We start from the raw sequence: 20,964 nt of genomic DNA, 5'->3' as shown, positions 1-20,964 counted from the left end.
TATTTCCAGTTAGTTTCTCACCTTGTGGAGGGAAATCAGAGTAGAACTGCATACCTTTGTCCTTTCCTGTAGAGAAGTATATACAGCCTAAAAGTGACTAACATCATCCTGTACTGCTGGTTGCCTTTGGCAGCCTCAGTTACCATGACAACCACAGCTCCATCACAGCATACAAAAGGAAGGTCTTGCTAGGCTGCACACAGAATAGTGAACATTTCTCTTCTGCTCAACTGTCTTTTTTTTCTAATAATGCAAATCTGAAAAGTTTTGCCCTGAATTCTCCCGTGTATAACGCACACATTGGTGTTGGTGTGACAGGAAGGACCGCTCTGTACTGTTTTTACCACCTGCACATGCAAAGAAAGTTTTGGAAAAGAAATGGGCAGAATTGTAAAGAAGAGGTACCAGTCACCCTACTTTCTCTTTTTCTTTCTTTTATTTACTCCAACTATATATATATATATATATATATATATATATATATATATATATATATATATATATATATATATGCTTTTCATTTTTCTTGATTTCAATTAGAAAAAAACAACACGGTAGCCAGACCATCATTCGGCTGCTATAATGCCCAAGATGATAAGTACAATAACAAAAACAATAAAATGACAAAATTTTTTATAATGGATTATTTTTATTTTTTTGAAAAGAAAATTTCATTTTTTTATTTGAATTCCCACCCCTAGTATACATACACACATATCATATATGTATATATATATATATATATATATATATACATACACACACATATCATATATATATATATATATATATATATATATACACACATATCATATATGTATATGTGTGTATATATATATATATATATATATATTTTTTTTTTTTTTTTTTTTTTTTTTTTCCTCTCTCGCTCTCTCTCTCTCTCATACACTATTTTTATTATTATGGCTTTAATTTCTGATGTAATTTTGAAATATTTTCCATAAGATGCACTTTCTTCCATTCAGGATTAGCAGTTGTGGGAAGAACCTATCAAAGAATATTAGACTGTGTCACACCAGAAATGTACCAGTGCTGCAGCACTTCCCATCAACATTCTACACCCCCTGTCTCATGCTCATGTGCTGTGCTACAGAAATACAATAAAAAAAGAATAGTTTATTGTAGTAAAAGGGAACTGAGTAATTAGCAAAAATATCGACACACAGAAATTTCATTGGCCAGTTGAAGCCGATTTGAGGCTGAAAAAAATGAAAATTTGATTTTTATTTTAAAAAATGCAGTGAGAAGCTTCGTAAATAAAGTTACTGACAAATCATTAGCAAGTACACAACTAACCAAAATAACTAGTGCCATAGTAAAAAAGTTAAGAATCACATATTAAGACGTTTCATTTCATAATAAAAATGAAAGATGACTGGATGGTTGATAATTTTCACTTTAATAATCAAATTTGTCCCTTTTCACTATACTTAATTTCCTTCATGTCATTGTGTAATTGTTAATAAAAAAAACATCTACACATTCAGTCACTATCACGCTTCGGAAATGCACAGACTGAAACAGCATCAGATTACCAGTTCCAGTAGTCTGTGGTTACAACAAAAAAAATCATTTTAGTGACTAATATTTGTGCTTGAAAAATGTATAAAGTGTAAACACAGTCTGTATGAGCAGACAAAACAAGCAAAAGAGAAAAAACAACTTGTTTGTTTCTAGTCAAGCAGGGAGGGCTCTGAAGGTCGTATGACAGTGGGTCTGTTTGGTGCAGCCGGAGGTCTTCTGCTGCAGGCAGAGACAGGAGAGGAGGTGCCAGTAGACGGGGAGAGAAAACATGCAAGGAAATATGTCATTAAAAAGTCATGCACCAATGACTCCCAAACCCCCAAAAACTACAATATACAGTAAAACCCTTCACCAGCAGCCGTAACTGACAAGCCGCTTTAAGCATAAGAGGATGGGAATATTCTTGTTGCATGCTGGGAATGGAGAGCTATCTAGTTTCCTTTGTTTGCTACCATAGTTACCTGTCTACTTTGTCTTATGTTTAGATGAAAAGTTGTTGAAATTGACAGTCAAAATTAATGTTGAGGCAGAGGGAAAATAGGAGAGATAAATGGAATCAAGTCAAGAACGGAATCAAGCTTTTAAGGAAGAGGATAAACAGATCCAGATGCTGGACTGGATTACGGAGTCTGAACATGTCAACTTTCTGCACACTGCACTTACTGGCAAAGTGGGTGTAATTAGTTAGAATTTTAAAAAGTAAAATAAAATACAACGAAGCTTGTGAAAACTTTTATAGATGTTGGAGACAACATCTTAAACCAGGGGTGCCCAAGTCCAGTCTTTGAGATCTACCATCCTGCAACCTTTAGATGCAACCCCTGTCCAGCAGCTGAATTCCTCTTCTGCATGTCATTCAGCTCTGCAGAGGCCTGCTAACGAGACACTTATTTGATTCAGGTGTGTTGGAGAAGGGTTGCACCTAAAAACAGCAGGATGGTAGATCTCAAGGACCGGACTTGGGCACACCTGTCTTAAACCATCATTAGAAAGAAAAACTTTAATCAGTCCTGTGGACAAGTTGAGCCCTAGACAGTGTTGTTTATCATCAGTAAAAATAAGAATAAGTGTATTACAGAAATAAATCTGTTTTATTTTGTCACCATTGGAGGGAATATTACTATATTGTTACTAACTGAAATGTAACTTTATGGGTTATTCAGACTGCATGTGATTAAAACAGAAAGCAATGTGTAGAAATAAAAAATACCATTTCAAAATTTAGAAAGATCACTTGTGGCGTACTCCAGGGTTCTGTAATCGGCCCAAAACTTTCTTTGTTTTATATTAATGATATTTGTAAAGTTACAAATTAGTTAAATTTTATTAAATTTACAGATGATACAAACATATACAGTTCTGGTAATAATTTACAAGAACTTCTGTTGTCTATTGAGAAAGAGTTAGAAGTCTTCAGATCATGGTTTAATGTAAATAAATTATCACTCAGTATAGAATAAAACAAAATTCATAGTTTTTGGAAATAGAAATTAGAGATTAAATAAAAAATACATAATGATTAAATCAAATGAGTAACCAAGATCAAATGTTTGGGGGTAATTATTGATAATAAATTTCCATGCAAACCACATGTTAATTATATCAAAGGGAAAATTTTTAAGATGGTAGCAATCTTGTACAAATCCAGAAATATATTGAACTATAAAGCTTTGCATAATATTTATTGTTCACTCATAGTTCCTTATATATCTTAATGTGTGGGAGTCTGGGGATTAACAAATAAAACAACTTTAAATGCAATAGTTCTTTTGCAGAACCAAGTTATACGGATTATTAATATGGCAGATTATTATGCACATACTCACCCGCTTTCTAAGAAATCCAGTTTTAAAATTCAATGATTTGGTGTATCACAAAATAATGGAAATAGTGTATAGAGCTAAGACAAAGTCACTCTCAGCCAGCATACAAGGATTTTTTTCACTTCCGAAAGATAAATTATGACTTCACAGACACATGCAAATTTACGGGACCAAAGGCCAAAAAGAAATTAAAAGGAAATGTTTATCTATTTTTGGGATTTCATTATGAAATGATGCTGATAGAAGTCTAAGAACTTATGATACATTTTTTATTTTCAAAAGAAGGTTCTTAAAGGGGTGCTATTATGGTATTTCAAGTTTTCTGGGCTTTCTACAGTGTTACAGTGTCGAATCCTCATCAGACATGTGAACGGCACTGTTTTTTTTATCACCTAAACGCATGTTTGAGTTTGAGTTCCAGCACTCTCTCCGTTCGGTTTCCATGGCGACGAAAAACGCATCGTTTTATAGAGTTTTTTCTACTTCGAAATCCTTGTGACGTCCCAGGGGATAAGGTTTGGTGATTGGTTACCTTCTACTGGTTAACAAGGGCATGTACACATACATCAGGTGGGTGCAAAACGTCGGATGAGTTATTTTGAACGATGGCTGGTGAGTTTACCAAAGAGACATCCTGCTGCATTCGTTGCTGTTTTCCACTTTGTTTTCAGGGTCTGATTCAGGTTCCAACATGTAGGGCTGTATGCTATGTGTTGACATTGTAGTTTGTTTTTATTTATTGAGTTTATATTAGCATAATCCTTCTGTTACATCTCATAATCCTATGAGATGTTACAATGATGGCGAAAGCAGTTGCGGTGCGCGCTCCCGATGTAGTGCAGTGGCGGGAGGCGGGGCTTAATGCGGAAGAGTCTCAATCCACTCGTTTTGCCCACAGGCTGATCTGACAGCCTACGGAGAGGGTCGGTCTGAAGTAAATAAAGCGATTTATGACAATAACTCGATCATTATCAGCCCTTCTGGGCTCAGAAATAAAAATAAATTAGCCTGAAATGCACATAATAGTTCCACTTTAAGGTGATTTTTGAGGGCTATGAGAGTGTTTTGTAAATTATGCGTCTTAAGAGTTTTGCTTTATTACGCTTCCATTTTATTCTTTACTGAAGATTTATTTTTTTCTTCTTGTTTGTTTTCTTTTCTTCGTTCCCTTCTGGTTTTGTGAAATTCTTTGTAATACTACAACATGTTGATGGGTAGTTTAAGTTTTTAAATAACACAGGCTTAAATATAAGCATTACGCTTCAGCCCGTACATTCTAGTCACTTTATAATTTGTATTAAATACATTAGTTGTATATTATGTGATTTAATTATGTGATTCAATAAAAAAAACTTGAAAAAAAATTCTAACTTTTTAAGATCATTATCCAGAGTTCCCTTTAAAACAGACAACATCCTCCCAGCATGATACGTAAATAAAACAATCCTGTAGAAGTTAAGTGTGCACGCCCAAAAGGGCTTCTTAAAGTTTTAATCATGTGACTTTTCGGGCCCCATCCTTTAGAAATGTAAGGAGCTAGCTGCTTTACATCAAAACCACAAAGGGCGTTTGTGTGAATGTGTATCCATGTTTGCAGACAAAGTTATACCTGGGTATTCCCGGCGGCAGAGCTGGAGGCACACGAGCTGGCCTTGATGGAATGAGAGGCACAGCAGCAGAGTTGGCGTCGCCTGCGTAGGCCGATGGAGGTCCTGGTCTGGAGGGCACAGGTGGTGCCCCAAATGCTGGTGAGGGGTTTAGAGGCGGGGGAGGACCAGGGGTGGGCCCCCTCACTGCTGGTGGTCGGTTGGGAGGGGGCGCTGTTGATGAGGCGGGACGGGATGCCGGAGGACTATGACAAAAAGGCAAAATGGTATTAATTAAAAACATCTGAAGCTTGATGTCATTTTAAATTGAACAAAGGGACAGCTTGTTTACAGAGAAAAAACAGGGAAACTGATGCTACAGTTTACCTAAACATGCCGTTTAGGTAAGGGAATGGTGGATTCCTCTACTGATGGGATTAAGGGAACCAGAACAGCAGAACAGATGTGTGTAAACAGCCGTCAAAAACAGCAGTCAAATTAATCTTCTATGAACTGCGTCATCTTTACTAGAATGGTTTCCAGTATGTCCTTTTTCTTAAGAGCGTCACTTTCAGATCGTGTACATCTGCTTTTTCTAGGTAAGCCACATCTTCTTTTGACCTTTTCTAATGACATTCTGCACACTATTCTGAAATGCCACGTTTAGGGCAACAACACCTTGAGAATCACCTTGTTGGTACCGAAATACAATTTATGTTTGTCAAACTGGCACTATTAGTAGATGCATCTGAGTAAAGTAATTATGAGTCAAAGTGACAAATAAGATACTTTAAACAGGTTATTCATTCCTATAGTTTAGGTGACTTTACTTTCTCTTGCGACACAAATCTGCATCATTTTCAGGTGCTGTTTAAATATCTTTCTGAGTGTATTTTTCCTACAGCTCTGCTGGCTAAATTCCCCTTTATAAATAGTTTATTCTTAAAGAAAAGCAAACATGTTGAAAGCATATGCATATTAAGCCTAAAGCATTAATACCTTGTAATCGATAGCTATCAGATGACCTCTTGTGGGCATTTTAAGTAATAACAGCAACATTAAATATTCGTACAACTGAGAGTATGACAACTTCATGCCACGTTGTCTCTTGATTTTAACGCCTGAATGTTTCACATCTTTATGTTAAACTCTTTCTTTTCAGATTCATCAAGTATGTTGGTTTTTGGCTGTTTTTAAATGATATTTTTCACCTTGGTTCTTTGGCAATCCAAGTGTCATCTACAGGTGGAGGTACTGGAGTGGAAATGGTGGATGTGCTGATGTCTCCAATGATGACAAGAGCCTCTTTCAGAGCGTGATACATCCTCAGCATCTCATCTCTCCTTTGAGCCTTCTCTGCAGACTCCTCCATCAAGCTGCCCTGATCCCCGGCTGAGTACAGGTAGGCCAACAGTTCAGAGTGGATGAAGTCCTTCGCCTAGACATGGGAGGAACAAAAAAGCTTTCTGATAGAGTTGCGACAAGCAGAATAATGTATATATTTGAGTTAAATACACAGATTTATTCATACTAAATTACACAATCTGCTGCACTACAAGCTGATAGAACTTGTATTTCTATTTGTAGAGCAGGTCAGTAACATCCTTCCAAAGCCTACGCAGAAACAGAGCAAAACATAAAGAAAAATAATTTTTAAAAAAAGAAGCATACACTGTTGATCATGAGGTGCATGATGGTCTTAGGCATGAGGTCTCTGATGGACTTGTTGACTATGCTGATGTACGAGTCCACGAGGTTACGAATGGTTTCCACCTGCCGTTCCAGCTGCGGGTCCATGGAAACCGTGTCACTGGGATTTAATGCCTCCTCGTTCTCAGCCTGGAGGATACCAAGACCAGGAGATGCAGATGGAGAAGGAGGGACATGAAGAGTGAGAATCACACATGAAATAATGATTCATAGAGATCAGAAAAATCCTCTGAGCATGACTAAAAGATTCATAAATGCCGTCAGGACTTCCTGACAAAGTTGCAACAGTTTGGATCAGTTTACATGTGAGGAATCTGATTTTAGCGTCCGTCTGAGGACCAACAGAGATAAAGCTCCACTTGATGTTATTTTCACTGCAAGCTGGTTGATGTCACTCAAATCTGATTAAGAGATAGACAGGATGATCTCTGGAAAAAACTCCTAAAATTAAAGAAAGCAGCTTTAGACATGTGTTCGTTTTCCTTGGTTTTCCATATTTGGTTACACTTTACAAAGTTCTAAAAACAATTTTTTATAAGGGAATACAATTATCTTATATAAGTATATTAAATAATTATATAAGTAGAGCACCTGATCTTTCTCAGGGTAAACACCAGCCCTGAGGAAGGAAGCCTTCCAGCTGTCAACATCCTCCTGAGTGTCGCAGGCCAATTCGATCTGACGCAGGTCTTTATACACATTCCTGCCAGACACACACACACACACACACACACACACACACACACACACACACACACACACACACACACACACACACACACACACACACACACACACACACACACACACACGATTAACAAAAGATTCAAACAAAAGAGCACAAAAACATGATGTTTTCAAGAGGAAGCCCTGCAAACCTCTGTTCAGTATTGAAAATGGCGAAGACGTGTTTGCTGGACATGAAGCCCTTTTCCACATCTCTCAGCTTCAGGTTGTCAAGAGGCAGCATGAACTTCTTCTCTTTCTCCTGATGAAACATAAAGAGAAAATCTATTTCCCTCAAATGCACCAAGTCTTTAAAATAATACCAAATAGTCCCTTTCTAAAGGTACAAGTGATTTTTACTTTTTTTTTCAGCACTTTTACCTCTTCATCTTTGAACCAGGAGAGAGATTCAGCAGTCAAGACAAACCAGTAGTCTTTTGATCCTCCCTTCATGATACTGATATTGATGGTGAGCCAGCCTCTGCGGATGACCTGCGCACAATGATCAGGACATCAGTTCACTGCTACACATCTCACATCCCACGAGTGTACAATCTAAATCTACACACAAAGAAAATACAATACTGGAAAAATCATGGATTTAAAAATGCGCCCCTTTTATTAATCAATTAAGAAATTATTGGGGCAAATAGTTTGTTTTAACTTCTTTGAGAGAAAAAAAGAAAAAGTTTAAGTAATGAGATGCTAATTTGTTGTGCCACAGTTCAGTTATGTGTAACAGAAACCAGTTAGTTGTGAAGCAGGAATTTCACATGAACTACTTTTAAACATCCAATCAGAATGAAAATTCATCATGTAAACACCACAGCTGATCTGATCGGCCTCGATCTGAAACAATTTCCAATTGGATTGAAAGGGTTGGTTTAAACTTTCTGATGATCGGATCAGCAGCACGTTTGTGGTGAAAGGTAAAAGAGTTTAAGGATTACTGAGAATTTTGACCATAAATAGGTTAAAAATAAAAAAAATTTAAAAAGCCCACTTTTTCAAACAAGTAGGCACTACGCATGTCATTACATTACGATTAAATCTGTCCATCATGTAAACACAACTGATCGAATCACTTTACCTAGCTTCCGTGTAAACATGTCAGCTGGAATCTCCAATCAGATTTATTTCAGTTGGATAGATGAGATATTTGTCCACGTAAACTTAGCTACGGTCTCCTCTAATAAGACGACAAACCCTCGTACCACTCCAAAAGAGAAAATCCAGTGTTCCTCTCCAGGCCTCAGTTAGCACGTTAGTTTATGTTTAAGTTTAAACATAAGACAGCACAGTTAGAAAACAATGACTGCCAGGAGAAAGTTTTTTTTCTCTCTAAAGCAAAATACATGAAAGCAGTACTGAGGCTTGCCAAGCTGCACCTGAACAAACCATAAGATCTCTGGACCAATGTTTTGTAGGCACAAGAGACCAAAGTCAAGATTTTTGACCATAAAGTGCCATAACACAACAGGACTTCCAGCACAGCAGAAAATCTATGACAGAAAAAAATTCATAACTTTAAACTGCTCCTTGTTACTAAGTAATATTCTTTTGCCACTAAAAACTCGCGAGTTAAATCTCTCCAGTCTCCTTCTGGAGCGGAAAAAAAACTACAATAACTATATATTAATGTAGTCACTACAAAAACACATTAAAGGGAAGCTATATTTGTTTTGTCAAGCAGAGCTATGACTGCACAATAAATCTGAGTTTCGCTTTCACTTCTCTTTTCGCCATCAAAAGCACAAATCTTGCTTCTCGACATGGCCTGAGTGACTGTTGACGCTACTGCCCACCTAAGGAGGAAGCAACACTTACGGGATTCTCTCCCCAAGCTATTTGGAGGCGGGAATACAGGAGGATAGGGTGAAACGGGAAATGAAGAGCAGAGGAAACATGACACAGAAAACAGCATGATGAAGCAACAAAAAATAGGAAAGATAGGATAAAAAAGAAACAACAAAACAAGCCAGAAAAAGAAGGAGCTGCAGAGGTGTGAGAACTGAAGAGCAGGTTCGTGCTGCTGTTTTTATTCACCTGATTGGGCATGACTCTCTTCTTGGTGGCATTAGCAGCCGTCCTTTGCTGGGCACTGCAGGAGAAAGGTTCAATAACATATCTTAACAGCAATCACAATAACTATGATACAAGTTACAGAAAAAAATTAAAACAGAAAAGGAAAAGAAAGAAGACAGATTTATACTATTGTTAAACACCTCCTAACTGTACAACAACCAGAGGTTTTTTTTTTTTTTTTATGTATCTCAATGGAATATCAAAACATCTGGATTTTAGTTGTTTGACTATCAAGACTCTCCATGAGAGAAATAATCTGATAAAAATCTGAGCCAGAGATAAAGGGATGCCATGGTGAATAAAGCTGACAGTTTCTTTCTTTTTTTTTTTTTTTTGTTAATTATGATTCAAACCATTTGTTTTTTCAGCAAATGGCTCCAAAATGGCTACTGTTGTACTATACATAGTACGTAAAACACTGCAGTAAGGGAATGTTTCATAATATAGCTATTGCCGTTTTATAATTTGTCCACTAGGTGGCAGTGATGAGTTCAAACTCCTTTAGGCATCATGACTGGCACGGTTAAGACCAATCACATAAACATGTGTATGACTTTTTTTTTATTCTCTAATATTCCTTGTATCATTTATCCAGTCTTTCTTTCTTTTTATAGAATCAAAAAGAACATTTCTTTAATTTCACATAAAAAACTTATTTACATTGTATAAATAAATACCTACACATCTCCTGTTTCAGTGTTAAATTGGATTGGCTGGAGAACATTCAGAAGATAAAATAGATCACTGTTTAATTTTTAAAAACATTTTTAACAAAATTACTGTCACATGGAGAAAAGTCTCAAATCCTCACTTCAATTAGCTCTCTTCAATAATTAGAGCCAATTAATCTTTGCCTAATGAGTCCTAATTTATATAAAAAGAAAAACTGCAGTTTTCCTGCAATTATTCACTCCATTTACACCTCAGTGTGTATGTTATTAAACCTGTGAATGTGAGCATCATCAAACAGCAGCATGTTTCACATCTCGGGGTGAGAAGACTGCTAGTCTGAGCTCCATTTATCTTGTGAGTGTGAACTTAATAAAATGTTACATATACAACATACATGTGCAATATATGCTTTAGACTTTGTTCATCTCACTGTAATGAAGGTCTATGCTGGCAGCATATTTGTCTATGTGTGCGTGGCTGTTGTGTGTCTTTGTGTGTGTGTGTGTATATAATATATACATATATTATATACATGGATAAATGTGTTTTTTCATTCGTATTTGCTGATAGGACAAAAGGAGAGCTGCGCAACATTAGGAAATGTGACAGACTCATCCTACAGACATTCACCAATTAATATTTAAAGTTTATCTTACTTGGCAAATCCAATGAAGTCCTCATGGTTAGTGTTGATATATGAGAGCTCGATATCAATCAATAGCAGTACCTGAGAACAAAAACATGACATGTTAGCTGTGCACACAAAGAAGTGAAAGTGCACAGCCATTCAGGTGGGCTGCTTCCTTTTGCTTATGTTCACACTCACCTGGTCCTTGGTCTTGCTGTCTCGCTCTCTGATATAAGTGGTGACAATTCTCTCACTTTCTTCTCTCAGTCGAGGGTATGAGTCCAACTGCAGAGACACACACAACAAACACACATACACTGCTGCAGAACTTTGCACTTAATTACAGAGTATGCACGCCTACTTAATGCAGGGTTACACAACATCTAATAAGCAGCGACACCCAACCAATCATGGTTAATACACTTAAACAGAGTGAGGAGGCATGCACCGACAAGTTCCCCATCAGCTTGAGATTTCTCACAGGTTAACAAGTGTTCCTTCCATCCAGTTCAGTTTCAGTAAAACTAAATGAGAAACAGCAGCAGCTTCATTAACTGAGCCAATGTTACGTCATCTCAAGCTCATAGTGAGTTTCATCAGAGCAGGAAGGAATCAGGAAGATGAAAGATCAGGTTAGAGTTCAGAAAGACTTGAAGAGTAGACAGGGAGTGGTGGATTCCTCTGCTGATGGGATTAAGGGAACCAGAACAGCAGAACAGATGTGTGTAATTATAAGGCGGTGCCATTTCTAAGCAGTTAAATTTATCAAGTGTAGGTGGGTGGGATCTGATTTGATAATGAGGCAGGGAAGGGCTTGGGAAATCACTGATCCCGGTGTCTGTGAGTGAATTAATGGGGATCCAGGATCAAAACGACAAAGATCTGTCACCGAGGGTTACAGAGAGAAACAACAGGGTGGGTGCTGAGCGAAGCCTTTAAGCATCGGTGAGGGGTAACCATAAACACTGACAGTGGGCGGTTAGTTGTAGAATTTCTGCTCTTCATTACATTTATTTTTATATTTCTTTTACGTCTCTTTCAGGCCTCTACTATTCACTTTTACCTTTTCACTGCACTTCCTGATCAGGGTGATGAGCTCGGTGACGACGAGGTCTACACATTTCAGACAGGGGTCTTTCAGCTTAATGACCTGCTTTTTCACTATAGCCTCAAACGCCATGTCTGGGGTGAACAGGCCTGTCCTGTGATGAGGCATCATGGGAGTTGAAGATTTGAAATGAGGGCATAGAGGAGGGGGAGCGTAACATGGGTCATAGTAAGAAAAAAGGAGAAGATGGCAGGAAAATGAAAGGCCAAGTTGGAGGGAATGGTTTACGGAAAAGATGAGTTTTGAGGAATATGAAAAAAAAGAAAAATAGGAGTCATGTTAGTTTATCTTCTCGTTCAGAACAGAAACAAGCTGCAGGTTCGTGAAATTTTAGGCCACAATATAAATACGGTTTTGTGGCAGGCAGTGCTTCTGTCTGCTCATCTGTATGTGAACAAATACTAAATGGATTAAAGGGGAATGATGCAGAAATATTCAGAACAAAACCCAATGTCTTTGGTAGTTTCTTGAATTTTCCTGTGAAGATGAAGTGTAATCGTGTTACAACTCAAGCTTGGAGGATTTATATGCCATAGTTTGGTTTAAAAAGATTTTAAAAGTTAAAAAAGGTCGAGTTTCCATGATAAAGTCAGCATATATAACACGTAGAAGAAATGAATATCATCATATAAGTCTAGCAGAACAGCTGCAATATGGTTTAACACTCAGCTTATGTAGCAATAAATACAATAAAAAAAAAAGTTTTTAGTTTTCCCTTCACTCCAAATATATTGCAAGTACATAGAAAAATAACACTCACCAGTATATTAACATTTGAGGTTTTTACTCCCAAAAAACTTTTCTGACATCTTTTAAAACAATAATCTGTATCATTCAGGCAGTATTAAAGAGCTAAGGTTAGCAGGCTGGGAGAAGCATCCAGCTAAAGCAAAGTATAGCTTCACGGAGCAGCTAGCACATAGCATGACAGCAGACCTTAAACTGTGGCTTCGAACCAGGCCTGCAGCTTGTTTTGCAATGAACCTGCGCAGGAACATGTCACAGGTTGTCTGCTGATAGCACACAGCCTCTATCAGGCATGCTCCAAAGCACTGCAGTACAGCCAGGATTTGTTACTTTACTAAACACGTATTTGCATTTGTGAACTGGACTGTCAAACTCATTCCCGATCCCTACTGAAATATGCAGCTTAACCCTGAAGCTGGCTTCCAGACTGATCAGCATGAGCAAGGTTTCATCGTGATGTGATCCATCAGTTTGGGAACTGCCATTCTGAAGATCAGACTATCACCACCTTGAGATTTTTACAACCTGGAAGGGATTCATCTGACCAGGAACCTGCAGAACTTGAAGTATAATTTTATATAATCATTTATTTTAAATAAGTGAGTATAAAAAAGAAGGGATCATATTAATCCCCCAAACAGCTGTAATCCTTTTGAGGTTTGTGCTTCAATCAGATCAGGTGAAGAAAGCTGGACAACTCACTTAATCCTGCAAGAAAAGTCATATTTTGTTTGTACTACAGCAAAGTCTCTCCTGAAAACAAGCAACCGTGTGGTTTTCTCCTGCTGCTCGCCTCAGTTTTTTTCTCTCCTTTTTAAAAATTCTCTGAATAATTACTGATCGTGCAGTCACTGAATTCACACAGTTGCAGACTGGTGCAGAGAACAACATTTACATCACACTGGCCTTTTGCATAAGTAGATGCAGAAAATAATGTTTGAATCTGATAGTGGCTAGATTTTTCAGTCGGGGTTCTCAGTCCAGGAAAAAAGAACAAACATAAAAAAAATGTCCAAAAGCACATCATTAAGAAAACAGTTATGTCTCTCTGACCCGATGTAGAACCTGGCAGCACTGACTGTGCATGGGCATGCCGTCGTGGCCATGCAGTGATACCTTATTGGTGCACTGTCTGACTGTGTTGATGAGCTCCTGGATGACCAGGTCGATGCATTTCAGACAGGGCTCTTTCAGCTTTATGATCTGCTTTTTCACTATGGCTTCAAACGCCAGGTCTGGGGTGAACAGGCCTGTCCTGAAGGACATACAGATAACACACACACATGGAAACATGGAGACACGTGAAGACCATGAAACAAGCAGATGGACAGCGAAGACCCGGACAGATAGACACTAAGAAGGAACAAACTAGGAGCAGGAGGAACTGGAGCTGAACACAGACATGAGGTCGAAACGAATCCTGTAATAAGTCAGAACTGGTCACGGATGAAAGAAAACAAAACTTTTACAGGTACATAAAAGACAGCTGACAGAACGGTGAGCAGACACATGTGTGTTCCATGTTTTCTTTTTTCATTTTGGTTCAACTTGCCTGACTCCATGGATGTTCTTGATAGCATAACTTATTTCTTTCCGCAGTTCCTTCTCATCAAATTCCATCTGTGAAACGCACACACACACACACACACACACACACACACACACACACACACACACACACACACACAAAAACATTTTACATATAATTGTCATGATTAATTGTCTGGCAACAGATGGATGCATAGTTGAATAATTAACTGGACTCTTAAGGAGTCTGTAGCATTAATGAGAGTTCGATCAACATGTTATTGGTGTTTAAAGACTGCCCATTAGTACTTAAAATATATTATTAATTTCTTGAGTCATTTGGGTTTTTTCAGTTAAAAAGAACAAGCATTATATTTACCAGCATTTCCTTCTTAAAGGAAATAAAATCACCCAGAAAATAAGAAATAAAAACTAATAATGAAAAAAAGCTGACCTTCACCAGCTCGAAGGGAAAGCGCTCGTGAAAGATGCGGTTGATCTTTGCTCCCCCAGACAAGTTGGAAGTGTCCACCTGATCTCCAGACCCCTCTATGCACTTCTCAAAGTCCACACCGAACTGCTGAACCATCCTACAAAATTAAACCATAAGTTATAATTATGTATTGATGTGTGAACACATTTAGCTCTATGGTTATTATGAATATGTGGATGTGTATGTACAGTAAGTACAGACTGAAGCAAAGCCTTGGTCTTGCGTGCAGGGTCATCAGGACGGAAGTTTTTGTACTCCTCCACCTCCTTTTCCAGAGACAACAACTGGCTTTGAAGTTTACTGCGTAACCCTGGCAACGTGTCACGGATGTGGTTGGTGAGTTGCTGGAGAGAAATAAAAGTTCAAATTTACACCGAATTGCTAAGTTGGAACAAGTCTGGTACATCTTCAGTGACTGACTCCAGTCAAATAAGCTTTGACTGCCCTGAATGAAGCCTGAAGTGGCTTAAAGTACACGTTGCATGCGCGTATGATCACGTGTCTAACCTGATTGAGGGTCTTCTGCAGGTGTGGTGTACCCATACGTTCTGCGATGTGTCTGTATGCTGGATGAGACAAGAAGAACTTTCTCTCAGCAGCCAAGGCAGCACGGATGTCTTTCTTTCCATCAATGTCCTTCTGACTGCGGTTCACCACTCCAATGTAACCTGATGGAAAAAGGCAGATAAAGCACACAATATGTTCAAAGGAGTAACTTTTTTTTCCTGTTAAAACATTTGTGATAGTTCTGAAAGTACTTATTTAACTGAAAAATAAATATTTTCGAGTCTTTTTAAAACTGATAAACACCTCTGCGGAGTGGGAGTAGTTTGTTTTCCAGGATTTCTCGTGCATCTGTCCCTTCATCCATAAGATCCAATTTTGTGATCACACCGATGGTCCGGAGCCCTGACAAGAAAAGTGTTACGTTAAATTTTCATATTAGCATGAGGGGCACACTTTCAGCACACACAGACTCTGTGATTACCATCCGTTACTCTGCTGTGACAGTCCATTACCTATAAATGGTTAATAACATTGTCATAATTAAATAAAATAGATCCAAAGGTGGAGATAATTATACAAACCTAATTATACATCTGCTCAGTGTAGTAAATTTAGCTCTTCTGCCAGGGAGTTTTTTTAATAACCGGTCTCATTTTTCTTTACTTGCTAGATCCAGGAATTGAGGCAAAGATAGATCCAAAATTGAAGATTTTTACAATTTTACAGAAAATATTGATCTATTTAAAGCTTATTGAAAGGATATACATAAAAATCCTACAGGTTTCAGAAAATCATCTTACCCTGAGGATCCACCTCCTTGGCAATCTTTAGGGCATCAGAGTTTGCCAGGTCTGTGTTGGCTGGTGTGACGGCCAAGATCAGGCAGCTCTCCTTGGTAATGAACTGCAGCAGCATATCTCTGATCTGATGCTCGATGTCTTGAGGCTGGTCACCCACAGCCACTTTAGTCATCCCCGGAAGGTCAATCAGAGTCAAGTTCAGCACTGAGACAAGATGAGGGATAACAAAAGGATCAAAACTGTTACAAAGAGGTCGAGAAGAGAAAGAGGATTTGGGATCTTTTTGGGTGTGTGTGTCACCATTAGGGGAGTAAACACGGAGGTTGATGGGGATAGGGGAGATGCCCTTGTTGGATCCTGTCAGCCTGTCAGTCTCTGCCTCAATCTCCATCCGGACTTCGTCAAAGTCCACAAATTTGCGTCCTTTACAGTGCAGGAACTCTGCATACTCTACATGGAGAAACAAGACAATCCAAAATGGGTTCAATAGGGATGAGTGTAAAAAACCAGAGCTAAAATAATGCCGGTTCCAGACTGGTCAGTGCCGAATTACCAGTAAGTCAGGATAAATGGTACCTCTGTTGGTATCTAATATGACATTAGTTCATACTACTGGCAACTGATGATGATGTTGCAGGAATATAGGATGACTAGATTACCATTCTGTAAACAACAACAAGTGTGATGTGGACACAGTTTTAATGTAATGCTTTATTTTAGAAATTTCCTTATTAACTTTTTTTTTTTTTTTTGTTAAGTTATTCTTAATCTTGGTCGTAAACTTTTACAGGTGGCTACAGTTTAGATGAAAACCCAAATAGACCAGACTCCTATTCCCTTAATAAGTCCTAATGCAAATTTAACAACAATTTCTAAATGAATAATTACTCCACACAGGTTTTTCTAAAAGCCACGATCCGCTGTCGCCTACTTGGGAGCCATGTTAACATCAATACGCCACATCGTATTGGGGAGTAATTCAAGTTAAATAAATGCTGAATTTTCTGTATTACCAAGGGAATTAAACTTCTGGTAAAGTTTCTTTAAATCCAAACATGCTTTAATCATTTGAACACTGAGGAAGTTGAACAAAATTTGCATTGTTTTGTTGACAACCCGATAATAAATAAAAAAACAAACAAAAAAAAAAAGAAAAAAGAAAAAAGCAAACACACATCTAAGTACTTTCTGTGTATCCCAGCTTTACAGGCACCATTGCCCGACAATAATATTGGTATTCAACCCCGTTTTGTTTTAAAAAATTTTGATTGTACGCAAGGCCGGATTATCCAATGGGCATTGAGGGCAAAGGCCCAGTGGCCATGCCCACTTGGTGTGTTGCTATTGGTACCACTGGCTGAGAGATGTTAGAAATGTCGTTTCACAATGTATCATTCACAATTTTCACAATGTTGCGGTGGGGAAGGAGGCCCCTGGAACACTCTGGGCCCAGGGGCCTGTGCAGGCAACCTGTCCAGGGTGTACCCTGCCTCTCGCACAATGATTGCTGGGATAAGCTCCAGCTTCCCCGCAACCCTGAATTGAACAAGCAGCTAATAAAATGACAGACCAGATGAGAAAAGTTTCATAATGCTAACAAGAAAATCAGCCAGAACATCCCACAACTAATTAGTTTAGAGGTCTTGTGAAAGACTGGGAGGGCAAAATATTACAGACTCCTGAGCTCAAGCTTTCTTCACACAGAGTGAAGTGGAGTTGAAAGCTTTTTTTGTTGGGCAGGTAGGTGTTCAGGAAAAGTGTAAATGGATTTTAGAAAAACACATGATGTCATACAGCTGATGTCTGTTTCAGGGAAGCAAAAAAAGTGACAAAACCACCTTGTTAATGGTTGATGAAAAGAGTTAAGGAGCTCCAAATAATATGTAGTCCATTCAGCTGGAATTTGCTTTGCTGGGAGCACATAATAAAGCTCACATTTAGCGTTTCTTCTGCTGCCTGTATACTACTTTAAATCAAGTACAGAGTTAAACGCATTTTAAAAGCAATCATGTGTTTTTTTACACTTGCCTGCTTTACTGTTGACCAGCTGGAGAATGAGAGGACGACGGGTAACGATGCCAGAACCTCTCGGTAAGAAGTCCCTGCAGGAGAAACAGAGGTAATGTTTAATACAGAAACTCCATCAAAACTTGTCAGTTTCAACTAAAAAAAGATTTCATTCAGTGGTCTGACATCCAAGGTCGCTGTTTACATGCACAGACCTCTGTGTTTGATGCAGGCTAAAGACTGACTTACAAGTCTGTACATTATAAAAACAAAAAGAGACAAACAGACATCTCTCTCTGCTCTTTCTCATTATATAGACCCTCATCAAAATGGAAACTCCTGTTCAATAGAATTGCAATCATTTCCAGGTCAGCAGCCTCACATCTCTCCAGGCAGTGAGAATATGGCCTCGTATGCCTGTCTGTCTGTGAGCTTGCCAAGTATGGTGCCTGGTCTGAGTTTCATCGTGAGGTAACCAAAACGAAAGAAAACGTACATATGCTCTAAGGTAATAATGTGCACCCACAGATCCACAGAAACATGCTGTGCCTGGAGTTCACTGCTGACAGAGCAGACAGGAAGTTACACAACTGCAAATCCCATCCGGTTTCCTCATCTCTTCCTGTCACTCATGAAACCGCAAAATAAATACGAACAAGTCAGAATCAATCAAAGTACAGAGTCACTTATCCAGTAAACTTTTTCCTGCTGTTTTTTGCTGGATTAATGTGGTAACTCTTACATTTGAGTACAAATCAGTGGCTGCCAGTTAGAAACAATGCAACATGTTCATCATGTGATCAATCCAACAACAAAAATGGCAGCATCTTTAATTATGGTTTCTTCTGGGATTCTGCGGACTTCAAGTAACATGTTTCCTATTGGCTCTGTTTATTATTCAAAACAAAACACCAGACGACAGTATTTCGGGTTCTTGGAGGCAAATCTATGAGCGATCTTTTACTAGCTGAAGAACCCAAAAATATCAACCAAAAGTGGCAATAATCACAAGTTACACACCTGCTTCTGATTTCTCTGGCTTGGCACCTAAACCCAAGTACTCAACCTTCTTTGAAGCTTTGATTTATCAACTAAGTCGTGTTTTCCACTCAAATGGAATTCAAGAGGGAACATTTTCTTTTGCATCTGGCTAAACGCAGTCCAGCAAACTGAAAAGTAAATGAAAAGCACACAGATCTTAAAAGCCTGTGTTACATAGCTGCGTGTGAGTGGGCTAATCAACAAAGATGAAAACAGCAAACAGTTTTTGTGGGTATCTGATCAGTGTGTCATAATACACATGACAGTGCAGCTGGTGACATCACTGATGACCCCAGTACCAACACATCAATGCCTCCACTGTCTCCTGCTGCCGCTTCTCGGGGCTCAGAGACAAAAGGCAACAGGAAAAAAAGGAGACATGTCTGCCTGATCAACATTCACCATATCTTGTGCAACACTAAAGTCCCTCTGACTTGCCGTCTAGTAAATCTTTCCTGGTGTAAGATGTTAAAACACAAAGCTGCTCCAGTTGTCTTCAGTAGATTAAACTGCCATCCCCTTTCCCCCTTGAACTGGTTTATTTCAAGTTGTGCTATTCTGTTGATGGCAAAGAAGTGCCACCATATAATTATTATTTTCTCCAAAACTCTGATCTGATTAAAGAGATTCTAAAATTAAAAATAATTTAAAAAAATAAATAAATAAAAAAAAAAACTGAAAAATCTGTCATCAAGGGTCCAGAAACTCTTACTGTGCTCATTTATGAGCCTTAACACAGCAGTGGTAGGCATGCAGAGGACAGACTCCAGTTTAATTTGTGTAAATGTATTATAACTAATCGTATTTGTTAATGGCCTTTTAGCGAGCCTGCAAATAAACGATCTGCTCTACAACCTTGAATGTAAAACATTCACCTGACCTATGTGACACCAGGCTTGTAAAGACATCTTATTTACAGTCTAAACTATCTAAAGGCAAAATGATTTTGTAAATGTTTGACAAGATTTGCCTGACACGAAGCTCTGACTCACAACAGCGGTCATTACGACAAAGTGACTTTTAACTTGATGTGTTTTATGACTGCTTCATCCAAAGGCACTTACTATTATGGCCTTTTTTCTTATTTTAGTTATGTCGCTAAATCAACAGCTGTCTTCGGGCGCAAATCGCGCAGTTATGAGTTGTGAATAGCTCGGGTCATAACTGGGGAAAAACGTTAGAAACTGGGAGGCACCGACACGCAGAGCGCGTAACCAACTGCTTAGCTGGCCAGTTTTACGTAAAAGTGTTTATATCAAACAAACTATCGCCAGTGTAAAGTCTTAAAAGCTAATGTCACATTAACAGTGTCGGGTTAAATCAAGATGACAGAGACAGAAGGCTACAACCTCCCGACGAAGTTCTCCAGAACGGAACTTTTCCCGGCGCTCTGACCGCCGACGACTGCTATCTGCGGCAGGTCCAAGTTGCAGCTCTGGCCGATGGAGCTGAAGGCGTCCTGGAGCTTGTTGATGAGGGGAATCAGGTCTTCCATTCCCCGGTTTCCCATAGCGGCACCTTGGTGAGCCCTGCAGTCTTGGCTCTGCACTACTCACTGGTCAAATAAGAGCCAAAAAAAAAAAAAAAGTCACTCGTCCAGCAAATTAAAAGTACCCAGAAGACACCGCAACTGGTCACAACTTCGTTTTGTTTATTTCTCTCAAACTAATAGCAGAGAGCCCACAAGTGGTCAGCCACATTACACTGAAAAAACTTCTGTCATCATCCGGTCAGGCTACACCCATCCTCCGCCGGATTGTGGCCCCGCCCCCAGCGCAACTGTGCTCTGCCATTGGGCTGCAGACACGTCTGTCAGCGGAAACGTGCAGAAAAACACACAGACGTGGACAAACGTGTTTTATCTTTCACTTCAATATTTTAAAAAAGTGTAGTTTGAATCACCCCGTCATGACCAGATAAAGCTTGAAAACACAAAACAATTAGTCAGATCAAGTGAAA

General features: G+C 38.7%; 1 protein-coding gene across 2 annotated transcripts; it reads right to left on the bottom strand.

Annotated features, from left to right (window-relative positions):
• Window positions 1-1,041: 1,041 nt before the first annotated feature.
• On the bottom strand, window positions 1,042-20,660 carry LOC306774966 (dynamin-2-like). 2 transcript variants are annotated; one of them, XM_079265163.1, is made up of 20 exons: window positions 20,355-20,660; window positions 17,986-18,059; window positions 16,258-16,407; window positions 15,958-16,161; window positions 15,461-15,559; window positions 15,158-15,318; window positions 14,852-14,994; window positions 14,612-14,747; window positions 14,183-14,250; window positions 13,747-13,885; window positions 10,974-11,060; window positions 10,804-10,874; window positions 9,437-9,491; window positions 7,772-7,882; window positions 7,543-7,652; window positions 7,256-7,367; window positions 6,626-6,793; window positions 6,166-6,392; window positions 4,978-5,220; window positions 1,042-1,764 (listed from the first exon to the last, which is right to left on the bottom strand). In XM_079265163.1, exons 1-20 carry the CDS (start codon window positions 20,513-20,515, stop codon window positions 1,695-1,697), a joined length of 2,589 nt encoding a protein of 862 aa, XP_079121289.1. In that variant the 5' UTR covers window positions 20,516-20,660; the 3' UTR covers window positions 1,042-1,694. The 2 variants fall into 2 exon arrangements, with proteins under 2 accessions (XP_079121289.1, XP_079121290.1); XM_079265164.1 differs by having other exon boundaries at window positions 1,042-1,761.
• Window positions 20,661-20,964: the final 304 nt, after the last annotated feature.

This window comes from Telmatherina bonti, assembly GCF_933228915.1.
Source record: "Telmatherina bonti genome assembly, chromosome: 3".
Taxonomy (NCBI): Eukaryota; Metazoa; Chordata; class Actinopteri; order Atheriniformes; family Telmatherinidae; genus Telmatherina; species Telmatherina bonti.
This window is presented reverse-complemented; position numbering and strand designations above follow the sequence as displayed.

Excerpts from the sequence above, each read along its gene's own strand:
- LOC306774966 (XM_079265163.1), bottom strand. The coding sequence starts at position 20,515 with ATGGGAAACCGGGGAATGGAAGACCTGATTCCCCTCATCAACAAGCTC. Across the intron at positions 16,408-17,985 it reads GCTGGTCAACAGTAAAGCAG|AGTATGCAGAGTTCCTGCAC; the intron begins GCAAGTGTAAAA and ends TTCTCCATGTAG. Across the intron at positions 5,221-6,165 it reads TGGATTGCCAAAGAACCAAG|TCCTCCGGCATCCCGTCCCG; the intron begins GTGAAAAATATC and ends TTTTTGTCATAG.